Genomic DNA, 16,806 nt, shown 5'->3' with positions numbered 1-16,806 from the left:
TGATGAGAATAAAATATAGCAGTGCATATTATTATTATGATTGTGTTCAATAAGACTGTTTATAAATTAATGTTATTTTTTTCTTTCTATAGTAGACAAGCGTATATTTTCTAGAGTCGAAAAAAGAAATTCTGTTTAGTCTGAAGTAGATCATGGGAGAGTTAGGACTAAAAAAAAAAAAAATGGATAGATTCGAGAAAGATCGAATCATGAGGAATCTAGTTCTTATAGAAAAACGTTTAATTCTAGACGATGATTTTCTAGAATTGTCTATTCAAAGGAAGATATTTTCTCGAGGATTGCTTGTCTATATAATGAAAACTGATTCTCCATCATTAGACTATTGTATGAAGCTTCTACATCGTGGTCCAAATGCATTTACACAATTTATTGATATATTGATCACGACACGACAAAATGATATTGTGGATATGCTTTTAAACATTAGTTTTTAGAAATTTAGGACTTTTTTTTCATAAGAAAGATGGTGCTCAAGGATGATTTACTCCTCTCTCTCTCAGACAATTTTTTTTTGTTGCTAGCTCAGTTTCATTGTGGTAGTGAGAGTGTCAACACATGACAAAATGTTCCATACATTTCTGTTATGTATGTACTCACTGGGCAGCTGGTCATCATGTTAGAATTGCACAATGATTGAGGAGTATGATGAAAAGTGTAGATTATGCAACCCGTGTAAATTGCATAGAGGATATGCTGTACAAATTAAAGGTTGTACTTCCTGTCTTGAAGAGGTGTGTGACTCTCATCCTAGAGGTCACCTATGCTCCAATTGTCATTATGATAAATGTAATCAGTGGGAGAGTACATATCCCGGTATGATTGGAAAGAATCCTAACCGTGATTTTAGTTTACTGGTACGAGATTGGTATCGTCGTGGTTTTAGATTGTTCTGGGAGGAGGAACCAGGTCAACGATTCAACTGTTGGAACAACAAGAGAATATGGTTTCTACGTCATTGTTGTGAAGACACTGGGTGTTATGATTATAAGCCCACTGATTTTTATTTGGCTGTGACAGAATATGATTCGACACTTGAGGACACTGTTTGTGAAATTGCTTCAAATAAGCAAATTGAAACATGTGAATTCTATAGAATGAATGTGAATAGTATCATTGACTATACAAAGAGATATGACAAGAGTGAAGTCACACTCTACTGTAGAAAATATGACCCTGACATTGCACTACATCAGGATCAGTACACTGTGAATTCAGATAATCTACCTGCAATAGTTGTTGTCTACAAATACATAGTAGTGGATGAAATCTAAAGAGTAGAAAAGTCTTTTTATCGTGTATATAATTTTTTTTTTTATTAATAAACAATTTCACATATATATTTAGTACATTTTATTCTTAGGGCACTAAAATCAATATTAAATACACTTGTAAGTCTATTCTCCACTAGAAAGTCATTCAATCGAGGTAAGTCAACGTAGATGTTGAGAAACTGCTTGTAGGTGTAGCCAAGACATCTGAACATGAAAAAGAGTAGTGCATGAAAGCCACAGGTCATAGTCGTTAAATCCTGTACTCTTCGTTGATTTTGAATAGTGGTTTTCCCCCTGCTTTCAATAAAGTTGCTGATGTATGGAGCGTAGAATTTATACGATAGGCCAGGAGCATCAAAAAATTCAATATTCTTTGCTGTTTGAAAGATGCATAGCCAATGACCGGTCTTCAAAGTTGATGTACTGCTATTAACAATGATTAGGGTGTTGTTAACACTTAGAATTTTTTCAATGAAGTCCGAGGGTATGCAATAGGACCTGTACTGGGACATGTATGGATCCATACTAAATACGCTGATTATTTGGTTTGTGTTCATGGTGCTAGGTCTAGTAGAACACTGCCGTCGGGCGTGATTTCCCAATAGGTTTCAAATTGACTCAATGATATTAGCGTGATACTCTCACTCAGAGCATTGGCAAATGTACACTCTAAACGTGCATTCCCTGTTCGTACTATGGTCATATCCTGTGTGCCTGACAAATCCAAAACAATAACCCCATGATTTTTCGAAAACATTGAATCGGTTATTCCATTTTCAAATAGTTGAGAGTCATGATCTAGGGATTGCATGGTCAACTCGTACAGAGTTCTATAGGATTTTTTGTCAAATGATAGAGTGTACAGTGGAATAACATTCACTTTGCACACAAGGCTAAATAGATCGAAAAAATTAAAATCGTGGAGGGGTTCATTCCAGGATCAAACGACACTGCCAATCTTCACAAAGGCCAATGCTAATTTTGATGGGATTTCTCCTTTGATAAATGATGATTCGCTATAGCTACGAGAGCCAGTGGCAATATGGCGTTGATTAGTGATCGTATGGGGGACAAGAAGTTTAATGTTGTTACCATTGGCTCTTAGCTTTTCCACTGCCAATGCAACAGAGCTCATAACTTGTTGTTTTCGGACGTGGAGAATTGCCGATGTGATAATGACATTTGCATCGGGTGCTGCAGGAAGTGTTTTTCTCAAAATGAAATTCGTTGGGGCCATCTGTAACTTTATGTCAATCTTGACATTGGGTGGTATCCATTGTGATATATTGAATATCTCAAGATTTAATTTTCCAACTAGATGATACTCCTGGGTGACAGCAGTAGTCAACTCACCGTCAGTATCAACACCTGTTCGATATTCATAGCCCAATGATTGTCCTCTCATCTCCTTTTTCGCCTTTGGCGTCATCATCATAAATTGTATGTAGCGTGTGGATAAATTATTGCTAGTGCTTACCAATGATCTATTAATAGATGCAATATTTTGCTTGAATAGGATGTGTAGAATACAGTTTTTATAAGAGATACCATCACTGGCATTTGGTGTTGTATTATCTGACTTTTTCTTCACCACTACATTTAAATCAATAAATGTTGACGACAAATCAATGAAATAGTCTTCATTGGAAAATATTTGAAAGTGTATATTGTCCGAGAGGGGTTGTTGAGGGTGAAATTGTTCATAGTAGCCATGCTTGACACTGACATAAACATTTTCAGCATTGAATAGATTCAATGAGGAACTGATTGATGCATATGATTCCTTGTGAGGAAGATAAGTCATCTTAAGAAAAAAGCTACTTTTTCAATCTAACAATCTTTTTCTTTTTCTTCTTCTGCTGCTGCTTATTGGTACTCGTTGTTGCACTTTTTAAAGAACTTTTTGGTGTCATTAGCTTGCTAAATCGGAGGAGACTAATGAGTGAATGACGCAAACGCATCCTTTTAATCCCTCCCCATTTTGTCAAGATTTTAATTGTTCACCAACAGCTCTTGCTGAAGATCTTATATTTTCCTGACCACTCTCCTTGAAATTCTTGCCCGACTCCAAGTCCTGGAGTATGGAGGCAGTACAATTCGCTGCAGCAGGTACAATATATTTTCTGTTAAGGTGTAGGACAAAACAAAATAGCCTAGCATACCAGCTACCAAGACAATAACCAGACATTGTAGTATTACCCTTTTAGTAGTCCAGTCCATTGCCTATTTGAAGCGGACTCAAAGCACCAAGATAACAGTAGATATCGGGGCTGACAAATGGAATTCTTCTATTGTTCATTTTTTTAGGTTATTGTACCGTCGTTCTCGTTGACAACGGGTCGAAAATGATATTTAATCACTGCTAAGCCTTTTGAAAGTGCTAGAGGATTACCCAATTCAGTTCTTAATGTTAACTGAAACAGTTCGAAATAGGAAGTGTTTACGGGAATCTAATTAATAGTCCTGATAGTGTGATAGTGAATGTACTATTGGGGGGATTTTTTTTTAAGAATTCGTAAGAGGAGGGCCGTTGGACGACCGCCCAGAGAAATTTCCACGACTAAATCTTATAGAGACACAAAAGGGTATGTGTAAGAAGACAGCGGAACGTCATCGGATATGATTAGTGTTTCCGGCACTTCTACCATTGATTATATTGAGCTTAAGGCCAAGAACATACTTTATGTTATCACTTAGAATAACCTTTTTATTTGCAATGGGTGAACTAATGTAGATCTTTCCCTCTTGCTTTGAATCATTGAAATAAAAAGCTCATTATTTAATATGTAATATTTTTTTTTTGATATTACTACAGAAATCATTCATACAGGTGAGTTCCTCGTAGGCTAATTCAATATATGGATAATCCATCCAATTGATTTTTTGAATTTGTTCTTGATCACCTGGTGGCGGCGGCCAATCATAGGGTCTAATTTTTATTTCATATTTACGATCCTTTCTCAGGATGTCATAGGTATTTTTGAGAATACAGTCGACAAGAGCCACTTGATATGCACCGTCAAATTTGACGGCGGGGGAGAGTTTTGTCCAAAAATCACTTGTCGTATTCAAGTCATTGTAGAGAGGATCGGAAACGTTGGACATGAAAGTTACATAGAAATCATTGGGCATTGTCAATATCTTCAACACCGATCCAAGAATCAAAATCAGAGTTGTATCCTAGCCATCGAACAAGTAACTGTTTCTTACCCCTGCGAGTACGTGTCTTTAATATCTTTTCAATTTGATATATTTCACTAGCATTTTTAACTTTTTGCAATTCATAGTCATAAAAGCCACCGAGAATCTCTTCATCTTTGGTATCACACAAACGATAAGTTATGGGTTTAGTGTCTAGGATTTTTGCCACTTTAAAAAGTTCAGTGGACCACAAGTAATTCCCCTTTTGAAAAACATTAGTTGTTTTATTAATTCGAACAGCATCACCAACATTGAATTTATTTTTCTTCTTCTTGACTTTTGATTCATTGGAATATTGTTTAATAAAGGTGTCAATTGTATTATGATCCAAATGATGAGCTTCCGTTGGTGTAGAGTTGGACAATGATTGATGAGATAGTTGATTATAAATCAACGTGATTTTATATAGATCATGAATAAAAGACGGCGTATTTTTCAATTTACAATATCTTGAAATTAAAAGTAGAATAGTTCTTATTAATCGTTCGGCCAATGCAGCCTTCATAGGACTTTGACTATGATAGAGCAGTGTTCTATATTTCTCGTGTACTTTTGCAACATGAGAATTAACAACTTCACTACTACGATCTGTTTGAATTTTTTTATATGAATCCTGTTCGAGAATGCTTTCAATAGCCAGAGCAACTTCAACACCTATCTTTGATCTCAAAGGAATTGCATATGAATAGTGACTAAAAACACTGAATGCAAGTAGAATGTACTTGTACGGTGTATTGTGACGTCTTTGAAGCTCATCTAGAGTCAGGAGATCTGCTTACATTATATCCAATGGGTAAAAGGCTTTAGTTTTTCGATATTTATTTGCACGAAGTCTATGATTTCTATGCAGAGTGTAACTTGGTTTATTTTGTAGATAGTCTTGTACACTTTTAATGCGAACACCCGTGATTTTGGAAAGAGTGGTGGGGGAACTTAAACTCCCCGCCTCACCAATATTTTCATAAACACCTTTCAGAACTTCAGCTATTTTGAACGTAAACACGTTGTGTAACGTCCGCTACCCTTTTGTGTACTGGCTGCTGGTGGTGGTGATGTTGACTTGATACGTCTTCGCTTTTGTCTAGCTATCAGTGGTGTGCTAGTATTTTCCAAAATTGATTTAAAATCTTCTTCTTCTTCTTCTTCAAGTTCATCTTTTAATGTTGATGATGATGCACGTTCATTTATTTTTTTTAGAATTTGTCTATTGCCAATAAGACTTTTGGGGAAGTTTAATGTATTTAGAAAGTTGTATAGAAGAGTGTCAAATGATAATAGTCCTTTACGATTTTTAACCATGTCATAAATTAAATCAAGTAGATTATAGCTCTTGCCTTGAATTATAATTCTTTCCCCATTGCTCTCAACTTGAATTTGTTCACTTTCCAAGAGATAGATTAGGAGTCGTTTTAGTTGTTCACCAAAATAGTTGGGGAATATAATTCAAATATTAAATACAATATAAAAAAATTCCAACTTATTTAAATGTGTTCCAAAACCACACACTTTAGAAGATGATTCTTTTTTGGGATAAGTAGCAACAGCAGCAGTGGGCTTTGATCGATAGTGTTTGTCCACTTGACGAAGTGCATCTTGAAGTAAAATCAGTTTTTATCATCATCAATAGTTTCATTGTCAATGAATTTACTCAGATTGTCCTCAAAGTGTTCCACGGGTGAGAGAGCGAGTTCTATTGGACTCAATTTATAGGGTTTTTTCATCTAGAGAAAACCTTTTAGAAGTGTTGAAATTATTGGCAGTAAAATCATGAAAAAGCTACCGCCCGCCGGAAGAAGTCGTGTCTTTTTAAAAATTTTTCCTTAGTTTTTAGAGGCTAATTTACGTACAAATGAACGATGTTGCTTTGCCTGTCGCTTAACTACTTCTGGTAGCGGAACATTACCCTCGGTTATATTTAAACAAAGTTCAGATATTAGATTAATGAAATCAATGTCAATACCATGTTTGAGTATTGCTTTTCTAATCGGAGGTTTTGAAGTGCTTAGAACTGAAAACAAATGACTATTTTCATGTGGGTTTTTTAATGTCTTTATATCGCATTCATGTTATTTTTAGCGTTAACCGGGAGAAATTCAGCAGTTCCCCTGTCAAAAATATCTGTAACTGGGGCTAGATCACTAGGTGTATTTTTATGAATATCAACGCTGATGGAAAAGGGGTGTTTATTATTTTCCTGATTGTATGCTGAGAGCAGAATTTTAGGGACACACGTATAGATTTGTTTATTGAGGGTTATTAGCGAGCTAGAATCACGAACAACTCTGTAGATGATATAGTAGGTTCAATTCAAAGCAAGTGTTCGCATACATGTGCTCTGATGACAGAGATTGTTTAGAACTAAAGGATCGGACATTCTTTCATGATGAGGTCGAACAGTGAAAATTTGCAGAATGTGCAGGGACCATTGGTCAAAAGATTCAGCCGGATCGTCAATGATCAGCTAAGAGTTTGATTCAGTAATGATGAAATCATCAAGTCCCTGTATAAACTGTCTCTGCATAAATCCCATGGAAGTGGCCGCACTTGCTTTTATTGTATCTTATGACTCCTGCCAAATACTATAGCAATAGTAGATTTTTTTCGGCTTTTCCGCAAACATTTTATCAAAATTTTAAATTATTTTAGTTAAGAGTGTTGTTTTGTCCGAAATTGAGGGCCCACACAGAAATGATCTGAATGGTGTTTTAAATTGATACATGTTCCTTTCAACAGTTCACCTGGAAAACTAACTGTAGACCCTAATTGTCTAATGACTAAATAATTTTTCCCTACTACTACTCTGTTCTTCAAGAAGACAAAGACAAAGACAAAGAATCATATTTTTTTCTTTTATTATATGCACATAAAAAATTAAAAATACATTTAAAAAAAAATACACTTTTAAATTTATTCATAATAAAAAATACAACAACAACATTTACATAGGTACACACACACAGAGAAAAAACACTTTTTTTTGTTTATTTATAGAGAAAAAAACATTAAATTAGAGAGAGAGACCACTTGAAAAAAAAAATACACTTTTTAAAATTTATTTATAAAAAAATACAACAACATTTACATAGGTACACACACACACAGAGAGAAAAAGCACTTTTTTTGTTTATTTTTTTATTTATAGAGAAAAAAAACATTAAATTAGAGAGAGAGCACTTGAAAAAAAAAATCTGCTCTAAGTCAAAAAAAAAGATAACTTTGGTGACGGAGCGCCCCCCCCCCCCGCGCTGCCGGCGGCCCCCCCCCGGGCTGCGAGGCCCCCCCCCAAAGGCCACGAGGCCCCCCCAAAGGTTTTTAGGAAATTAGTTACAGGACTTTATTTAAACCGAGACTTTCCCTGTGGGCAATACATTTGATCCGGTCTGAAGTTAAATAGTGTCCAAGGGGGAGGGTGGTCAGACTCTATTGACAGACATAAAATGTGTCGGAAATGGCACTCACATCAATTTTTTCTACACGTGCAGTATAGGAACTTTTGTTCACTACACGAGTTGCCAACAAGTTGTAACGTGGACTACTAATTTGAAAAATATACGTACTTTAAATGGTTCGATCAAAATTCTTGCTAACAAAGCATGTGGGTACTCCTTTGCAACGTTTCTTGATTTCCTCGTCGTATGTCTGTATAAAGTACACCTTCGGACCTACAAACATACCACGGAAAATCAAGTCACTACCCGTTTCAGATTTAAAAAATAAAAGCTGAATAGGCGCCCGACGTTTTACTAGCTCAGGGTAAAGACCACTCCAATTGGTGTAGTCCATCCGTGAACTGATAATTTCACCGTGCGCCAAATCATCAATTAAATTTGCTGTTTTTACTTTTAACAGTAGAGAATCCGTGTCACCATAGCAGACCTCTACTTGCCCCTTTTCAGGCCACTGTATCCTAGCCACATTGTAGTAGAATTCCAACATGAGCTTTTTTGAGATCTCCAAGATAGCACTGCCTGCAGCAATATTTTTATTCAAGACAATGCGTCTTTTTTTCCTATTCAAAAGTACCATGTCCGGGCCAATGATTGTAAAGGAAGTGTAATTGGGATCGCAAATAATTTGAGCAAATTGTTCTGGATTGTTCACAACGTCACAACAATTCCTATTGCGAACCCTTTCACACATTTTACCAAAAGCCAATTTCAAAGTGAGTTTATAAATTTCTTTTTCGGCTCTCGTCTGTGCTGCAGAACGTTTGCCGAAAAAAGTGTCAACAAATGTTTTTAAATATGGTTTTTGACTAAACTCGAGTGCTCTGTGAACCTGTGTGAAGTTGAAATAATTGTTGAAAATCAATTTTAACGCTACTTGGTTTAAAAATATGTTTTTTTTTGGCAGAAGGTCAGCAATAAGTTTTTATTTTGAAGGTGCCCAATGCAATCCGTCCACCTTGACTAAAATCCTATTGCGAGGACTCGAAGAGTCCTTAGTCACATGTATATTGATACATGGGAAAACAAAATCCTTTAATGAATCATGAAGCTCGACTGCTATCTCTCCATCAATTTCAAAAAACCGTCCAACCGGCCCATTCTCCTCAACACGGTTAATGCTGGGGAAATGGGGAGCTTGAGAGTCATTGAGCCATTTTTATTCGCCGCAAGGTAGTGCATAATGGGACATGGCCGAGGGGTAGAGAGAATTCATATCGAGGAAAACTGAATTCGATTTTGTCCCCGTCTTCTCTACTGTTGGATCGGTTTCCAAGATACGACCCCCGTAAACAACAAACCCCCCCCTCCTTGGTCACTTGATAAACAGGATCTTATCAAGGCGAGTGATTAATCCAATCTTGCCACAGCAGAATTCCAGGCTAAGGTATAGAACTAGATTATATGGCGAAAAATAATAACCAACATCACGATTAATTTCCTCAGAGATTTTGTCCGTGTCTTTACACATAATATCTAGCAGATTTAACATGTCACTCAACAAATGAATCTTGCAACAGTCAAGCCGGTTTTTGAGCACTCCTCTTACTCGAACTTGTGATAAAAATCAATATGACTCAAGAGTGTACCTCTGATCGTGAAGACTCTCGTAAAATGATTCAATACAAGGAATAGTCTCCTCGGCGAATCTCGACATGGAACAATAATAATCATAAAGATAGATGCCCTGGACCGTTAAAAAATCATAAAAATCATTTGGAAATTGTTTCTTGAGAAGGGGGAAAGCATTGCAGCCGTCATCGTTTTTCTGCACTTGAATTAATTCGCTCAGTTATTTAGTGAAAAAACTGTAGGAATCTAAAAAGCGAATTTTATTCGTGTACTCAACACCGGCTTCAACAAATTTCCACATAAATTCCAAAACAAGCAACTTTTCCGATGATTTAGGTATGATTTTCTACGTAAAGCTGTCTATCACCCATGCATCATCTACTGGTCGATTTCTTTGAAGATGAATCAATGCAGTTAGCACATACTTCATATCGTAGTAAGAGTTATATAAAAACCGCGGTAGAACAAGTTGTTGGTTAATTTTTAAATAACGTGAATTTTGAGCCCACCTACTAACGCTACTTATTACCGTTGAATTATGATCAATAAGATGGTTATGGTCCCGGATCGCGTCTTTTGGGGCAAGGGTACTGCTACACACCCAGCAAAATGTCCCCTTTTTAAGCGCCCGTTGTTCTTTATCATACACTGTCATTTGATAAATGGTATTACTTAATCGTGAAATTGCATTGTTTGCCGTTTTTATTAACGAAACCAATAGCTTTTCCATACTGACCTCCTCGTCCATAGTAAAAAAAAAACTCTTACAATTAAATTTTATTGTTGGCGTCGCGACGGGCGTGTGCATAGGAACACGCAACTAGTTTGTGTTCCTTGACTATATTTGGCTTTGATGGGTCCGATACCTCAACCAGTTTTGTTTAATAATCTAAAGACATTTTATCAGATTGCAGGAGAGAATTTTGAAAATTTTTAAATTGTAAAGTGTCTTTGCCTTCTGCCGGCATTTCAATTCTTTGATTTCCATGAATTTTGCAATGCCCCATGTGGTCTGAGAATGTTCGCTCAGATCTAAATGAGGAAAGGCACATGGGGAAATAAAAACATTCTCCTTTGGTCTTGCCTTGACATAGGAGTCGACTTATTGCTGTAACGAGGAAAAAATGACCATAAGAATTTACATCTTTGGGAGGTTCGTAAATACCCATACACAATTTTTAACATTTTCCACCATCGGTGTCCTTACTGAGTACAAAACCCCTTTTTTATTCGGTTTTTCCCCCCCCGCTACAAATTCAGTGTGATCATGGTGTACATCCCCCCCCCCCCCCAGAATTTCAATTTTGTTTCAAAAAATTGTTAATTATTTAAAGGAACCCAGCTAAATTACCACTAAAAAAAAAAAAATTAATTTATGAAGATGTTTACCACCGTTACGTGCAAGTCTGTCAAGATTTTTCATTGATGATTCATCTTTTAATGTCTTATGGGCTGCTGCTAAAAACGCATATTTAAAGCATTGCAGCCCTGTGTCAAAATTGAAACCCTGAACTCCTTTGGTAGCCGACAAATCTGGGTGGCATTTTATTCCTTTACCCCTCCCTCCCCTTAAAATAATGTTTTTTTTAAATCTACCGAGATTCAGATCCATGCGTTCAATGTGTAAAATGGTTGACACACTACCCCGATCATTAATTTTAGCAACAGTTTAAATGAGTTTACTAGCCAATTTTAAACAGTATTATTAAAGTTCTCGTATGCCTGGGTATAATTTCTGGTTGACTGTCTAGAAATTAAGATAAAAAATGCCCATAGATGTCCCCTTTTGTAAATAAACTTTTTGATTCACTGATGCTTTAAGTCCCCCTCGACCTCACCAAGTTTGGATTTCAACATCAATAAGCGCTCGAATTCTCTGGATATAGCTCAGTAGATCATTAATGGTGTAAGTAAAAATAATTTTCGCGTTTTACTTGGGACGGCTAAAACCAAACCAGTACGTTTGCAAATGGCTTCGAACAGATTCTAACAAATAAAAATCAGGCGATTCCGGGGACGTAGCACTATTTTCATGTCCTGACCCTGTTTGTTCAGGACTCAATTCACTAATAGTAAAGTTGCTGTTAAAAATGTCCCCGGAAAAATGAGCTGGTGTTGTATTACTACTATTAAGTGGAATGGTGGAGGAGGGTGACAGGGAATTGTCAATGACACTACTCCTAGTCTGTTCAATCAGATTGGGGGGATGTGACATGAGGTTCCCTAGTACATGTTCCAAGGTGCTTGGAGACAATTGGGCGAGCCAGCCTCTATTTTCCTATGATAGAATTTCATTATGAGGACCCAGTTCAGATTTACTTGTAACATCACTTAAATGTTCACGCATGAAACTATCTGCCCACTCTGGGTCCTCAAGCATGTCAATATCGCAAGTTAAGTCCTCCAGGCTGGCCATTTCCCCCAAAAAATCGTTAAGGAACCCTCTATGCCACTCCAAATTCTCTAGAAGTAGTGTAGGTTCATCCCTCAACTCTGCTGGTGGTGACAGAATTGGTTCTGTAAATACAAATGCTTCCTTACTCAATGGTGTCGCTAGTGTTGCTATATTTTTTATCTGTAGAAAAAAAAGTTTTATTTTTTATGTAAAATAATCATATTTTTTTATAGTTAATAAACTTTCTCCATTTCTCATGGTCGTTGCCCCCTCATTGTCAGCTGAACAATTAAAAGAAGAAGAAAAAAAAAGTTACAACGCCTTATGTATTTAGTAATGTCAACTAAACATCTTAAAAAAAATATATTTTTTTTTTAGTCAGGAAATTGTAGTCTTATTCTTAGGAGGGTAAGTTAGAACAAGGGAATGATAAAAAAAAACTAATGGAGTTATCCTTGAAATTTTGATAAATAGAACATCGGAATATGGGTCCAATTTGACTGCTTGGCCCTCGTACATCTAACTCTCAACAACATGGTACCATTGTTCGACTCACGCAGTATGCTCTACGAATACTTGCTCCTCAGCTTCAGTTAATGGACACGAGTCCCATATGTTAGCGGTCGTTCGTGTTACTTTCTCAATAATCCGTATTTTCCTGTGTGTTTTGCCAACGGATTTGTTTGAAGTTGTGGATGTAGTTGACCTGGGCTAAATAAATGATTGTAAGAGAGAAGAACTTTTTTCTCCATCCATATCAACAATTAAAGTACAATTAAAATGTTGGATGGTCCTTTTTAGAGCCCCCCCTCCCCCTCCTCCCCCTGGGCGAAACCGTGAGCACCGGGAGCTTCCGTTGAGGGAGGAGGATCGATGGCCTTTCGAGTTGGGATATCGGACTTCACAGAACTGCCCAAATAGAAAAGCCTCAAATTCTGTCTCGAAAACACGTAAGTGTTTCAATGAAATGATTTTACCCCAAATAATGTTTCTTGACAACACTGTGAACAAATAGTTGGAGATTAATAAAAACCTTCTTATTGTCACAAGAAGCCCACTTAGAATTCAAAGCGGATTAAAAAGCGATGGGGGATCTGATAAGGAGTGGATGCGAGCAAATGGCTTAGCGAAAAAATACCAGTTTAATAGTGCTTGCCAACTGTTAAATAGCAATTCGTTTTTGTTTTTTTTTGTTTTTCAAATAGTTAGTTTTTGCTTAAAAGGCATATTGGAACTATTTCATTATAATGCATCTTGGTTAGAAGTTAAGATGTAAGCATTCCTTTATATACCGCTAATTTGGTTAATGAAAGAGAATGAAATAGTTTAGAAACAAATTTTAAGTTTTACTCATCAAAAGCTATGCGCCTGAGAAAATTTACCTTATTTTTGAAAATAAGGATAGAAAAAAAAATTATGTATTTACTTACAAATTCTGACTGGGCTTCTACATCTGAACTCCTTGGCAAAACATGAAGGGAGTCAAGCTCACAATCCTCAGTAGGCTGAGCTGAGGCATTATGAGAAGCAGTCCATTCTCTCTTCAACTTCCTTCCAGTTTGCGTGGAGCTAACACTGGGGTTAGAGGGCTCTGTCACTATAAGTTGGGTGCTCGTTGGATGGTCCAGATCGTGTGTAATTCTACCGGCATATTTGATAATTGATGGTCTTGCAGCTTGCATTAATACACCTTCGCTATATCTTGCTTTCTTGTCAGAAGGGGGGTTATTGCACGTATCCGCTTCCTTGAAAAAAAAGGGCAAATTTAGCATTTAACAAAAATACATTTTGGGTTTGGAAAATAATTCAGTTTATGTTAGGCATCTAAAGTGGTGTAAAACATTTTTTTTTTCAATTAAATAAATATTTATATTTTCCTTTATTATCAAAATAAAATACTCATTGTTACAAATTTAGATTTTTTTGAATGATTTTCAGCTCTTAAACTAAGGTAAGCAGCATAGATTCTAAATTGTTTTGGTTCTTCTTCTAAATACTAAAAGCATCATTAGGCGAGTCATACTCCCTGTTTATGTACCCCATCCTTCCTGCCTGAGTATCTTGTAAAAGAAAACTTAAACCAACCATTTTGTGAATTAAAAACAAAAAAAGCCAATTAGAATTTTTATCCACGCACTTATCGAAGGCGAAAGAAGTCGTAATAGATTCTAAATTGTTTTGGTTCTTCTTCTAAAGACTAAAAACATCATTAGGCGAGCCCTACTCCCTATCTATGTGCCCCATCCGTTCTGCCTGAGTATCTTTTAAAAGAAAACTTAAACCAAGCATTTTTTGAATTAAAAATAAAAAATGTCAATTAGAATTTTTTATCCACGCACTTATCGAAGGCAAAAGAAGTCATAATAGATTCTAAATTGTTTTTTTTCTTCTTCTATAGACTAAAAGCATCATTATACTACTATGATCTAAAAATATCACTGAAATACATTTTCCAGCAGTACATGATAACGAACTATAAGTAAGGAACAAACCGAAACTCTAAAAAGCAAGCTTTTGTAACAATTAATACATTAAAAGAATCAACATTTTATTCTAACCCCAAATTACCGATCGAGAGCTAAGCACTTTTTCAAAAACATCCCTAAAAAGGTTAACTGATATTGATAAAAATAGCACCGTAAATGCAGACTGGCACGTAATCATTTTAAAAAACATCACTAAAAAAAAGCCACTGATATTGATATAAATGAAGCTTTTTTAACAATTGATAAATTAAAAGAATCAACTTTTTATTATAATCCCAAATTACCGATCGAAAGCTAAGCACTTTTTTCAAAAACATCTCTAAAAAGGCTCACTGATCTTGATAAAAATCGCACCGTAAATTTCAGCCTATAAGAGAACTATGTAGAGGTTTCAGCTCCTAAAAACAATAGGCTTCTAAGTGTATAAGTACCCTTAGTTCTAGTGTAAGGAAAGAATTTCTTCCTTAACTTAATGACAACACAATTTCTTTTTATTATAATAATGAGAAAATTTTGCTCACCAGAAATTGCTTAGAATTATCCATTTTCTATGTAAATGTTTACAAAAAATGTCACTAGTGTTAAGTTGAATAAACTATTCAGAACTGTTGAAGAATCTAATTTGAAACCCGAATATATACAGAAAATAATTGCATAGCAGCGAAACAAGACATGCTGGTTTTGATTTATCACTAAAAAAAGACATTGAACTTTGAAATTGCGTAAGTCTCTTGACAAAGAAAGAGTCTAATGACCAGTAGAATAGAATACCTATCAGAAAAACCTGTTTGGTACGGAGGGCCCTTAGAATTCAATAGAAGGAGTATACTTCAAAGCCCTTTAATCTGAAGAAATGGAAGAGTTTTTGATTTTTTTTTTGGGGGGGGGGCACAATATAAATTCAAAAATGCCTATTTGTGAAGCATTTTACTGTATTGAATTTTAATAAGCCTATCTGATAATATTTAAAACAACTTAAATTTTTTAGTTTAAACAACCTTTTAGAAATTGAAACTCTTGAACATTCCTATGATAATTTACATAATTGAAAACCCTAGTTCTAAGGTTTACATTACTATCTCTTAAATATATTACCCGTCCAAGATGATGCAAAGCTCTAGTTCTAGCCATGGGTGTAGTTCCAGGATTTTTATTGGGAGAGGGAAGGGGGGGGGGGGTAAGAGGAGATCCACATCTGGGGAGTCAGGAATCATAGGATATTCTTCGGGGGAAAGGAATGTTGGAAAATTTGTCTTCAATAGTACATTTTTCTTCAAGCGATAGTGAAGAACAGTTACTATTTAGCAAAGGGGCTACTTGATTAATTTCTAAACATTACACAATGCATAATAAACAATAGACACACATAAAAAAAAACATAAAATTAAGCACTGGTGCTCGGCTTTTAATAAAATGTTTAGCAATGAGCCAAAGAGTTGTTACAGACGACAGTAGTTTAGTGTAAACAAGCTTTTGGTCGGGTGATGGTCAATCAAACCGTTGCTGGTAATTAAATGTAAGAAAGCAGCGATCAGAAGTGGGGGTATCATGGATTTAAATGGGGCCCTATCCCTTCAAATCTCGGTACCAGTCCCTTTTTTTAAAGTTCTTTAAGAGGCCAGTAGTAGAAAGGAGGGTGCTACTCCCGTACGAATACATGTGCTGCCATCTACAATTTAGTTAAATGCTGACGGGGCACTAAATATGGGCATAGTGTCCCTAGGGAGAACACGTGGTTAATCAAAGTGAGTCAATGCCCTAAATTTCCCAGGTCGATTTATTTGTTGTTGTTGTTGTTTGGCCAAGCGCACGCTCGGGGTGAATCTTAAGATCCAGGAATAGGAAAACAGGATCACGTATTTCCTTCTCAGCCAATCAGAGACTCGGATATATCCCCCTTCTCAGCCAATCAGAGACTCGCTTACATATTAGCGGCGGAGGTTTGCGGAGAATATGAGGAAAGGATTTTTGCTATAGTTTTATTAGTCTGTGAATATAATTCAAAGGAGTAAGAACAGTTTGACTTTACTCATTTGGATATACATTTGTGTGTTGATGAGTGGAATGTTTACCCTATTAGAAGTTGATAGTGGAGTTGAAGGTAATAATACAAGAGCACCAAACATTGCGGTGGAAATCACGAGAGGATCACGGCTTTATCTGGAATGGGATGAAGTATTTGCAAGATATGTAATATCATTGAGCAAATTTAAAATGGAGGATCAATTATGTTTCGCTGCAAAAGTTGATATAGCACATGTGAATAGACTTCAATATGCTTTAAGTGCATTAGTGAAACATATCGAAGACAATAAACTGTATCGCTAATTGTACATGCCTAGTATTATTGTTGTAATTATTAAATAAAATAGTTTCGAAATCGAAAATGTTCCCTTTCTTTTCTGGTCAGGTTA

The 16,806-nt window shown here is 36.0% G+C and overlaps 1 protein-coding gene across 1 annotated transcript in view; it reads right to left on the bottom strand.

Moving 5' to 3' along the window:
• LOC148939124 (uncharacterized) overlaps positions 1–14,988 on the bottom strand; it is a 43,117-nt gene extending 28,129 nt beyond the window's left edge. Inside the window, exons 1-2 of the mRNA XM_089107238.1 lie at positions 14,914–14,988; positions 13,337–13,651 (exon numbers count right to left, since the gene is read on the bottom strand). Coding sequence (XP_088963364.1) covers positions 13,337–13,651; positions 14,914–14,937 — 339 coding nt within the window. The 5' untranslated portion in view covers positions 14,938–14,988. The remainder of the gene's footprint in view (positions 1–13,336; positions 13,652–14,913) is intronic.
• Positions 14,989–16,806: the final 1,818 nt, after the last annotated feature.

Source organism: Artemia sp. Qi Xiang Cuo, chromosome 21, assembly GCF_049724085.1.
Source record: "Artemia sp. Qi Xiang Cuo chromosome 21, ASM4972408v1, whole genome shotgun sequence".
Classification (NCBI taxonomy): domain Eukaryota; kingdom Metazoa; phylum Arthropoda; class Branchiopoda; order Anostraca; family Artemiidae; genus Artemia; species Artemia sp. Qi Xiang Cuo.
This window is presented reverse-complemented; position numbering and strand designations above follow the sequence as displayed.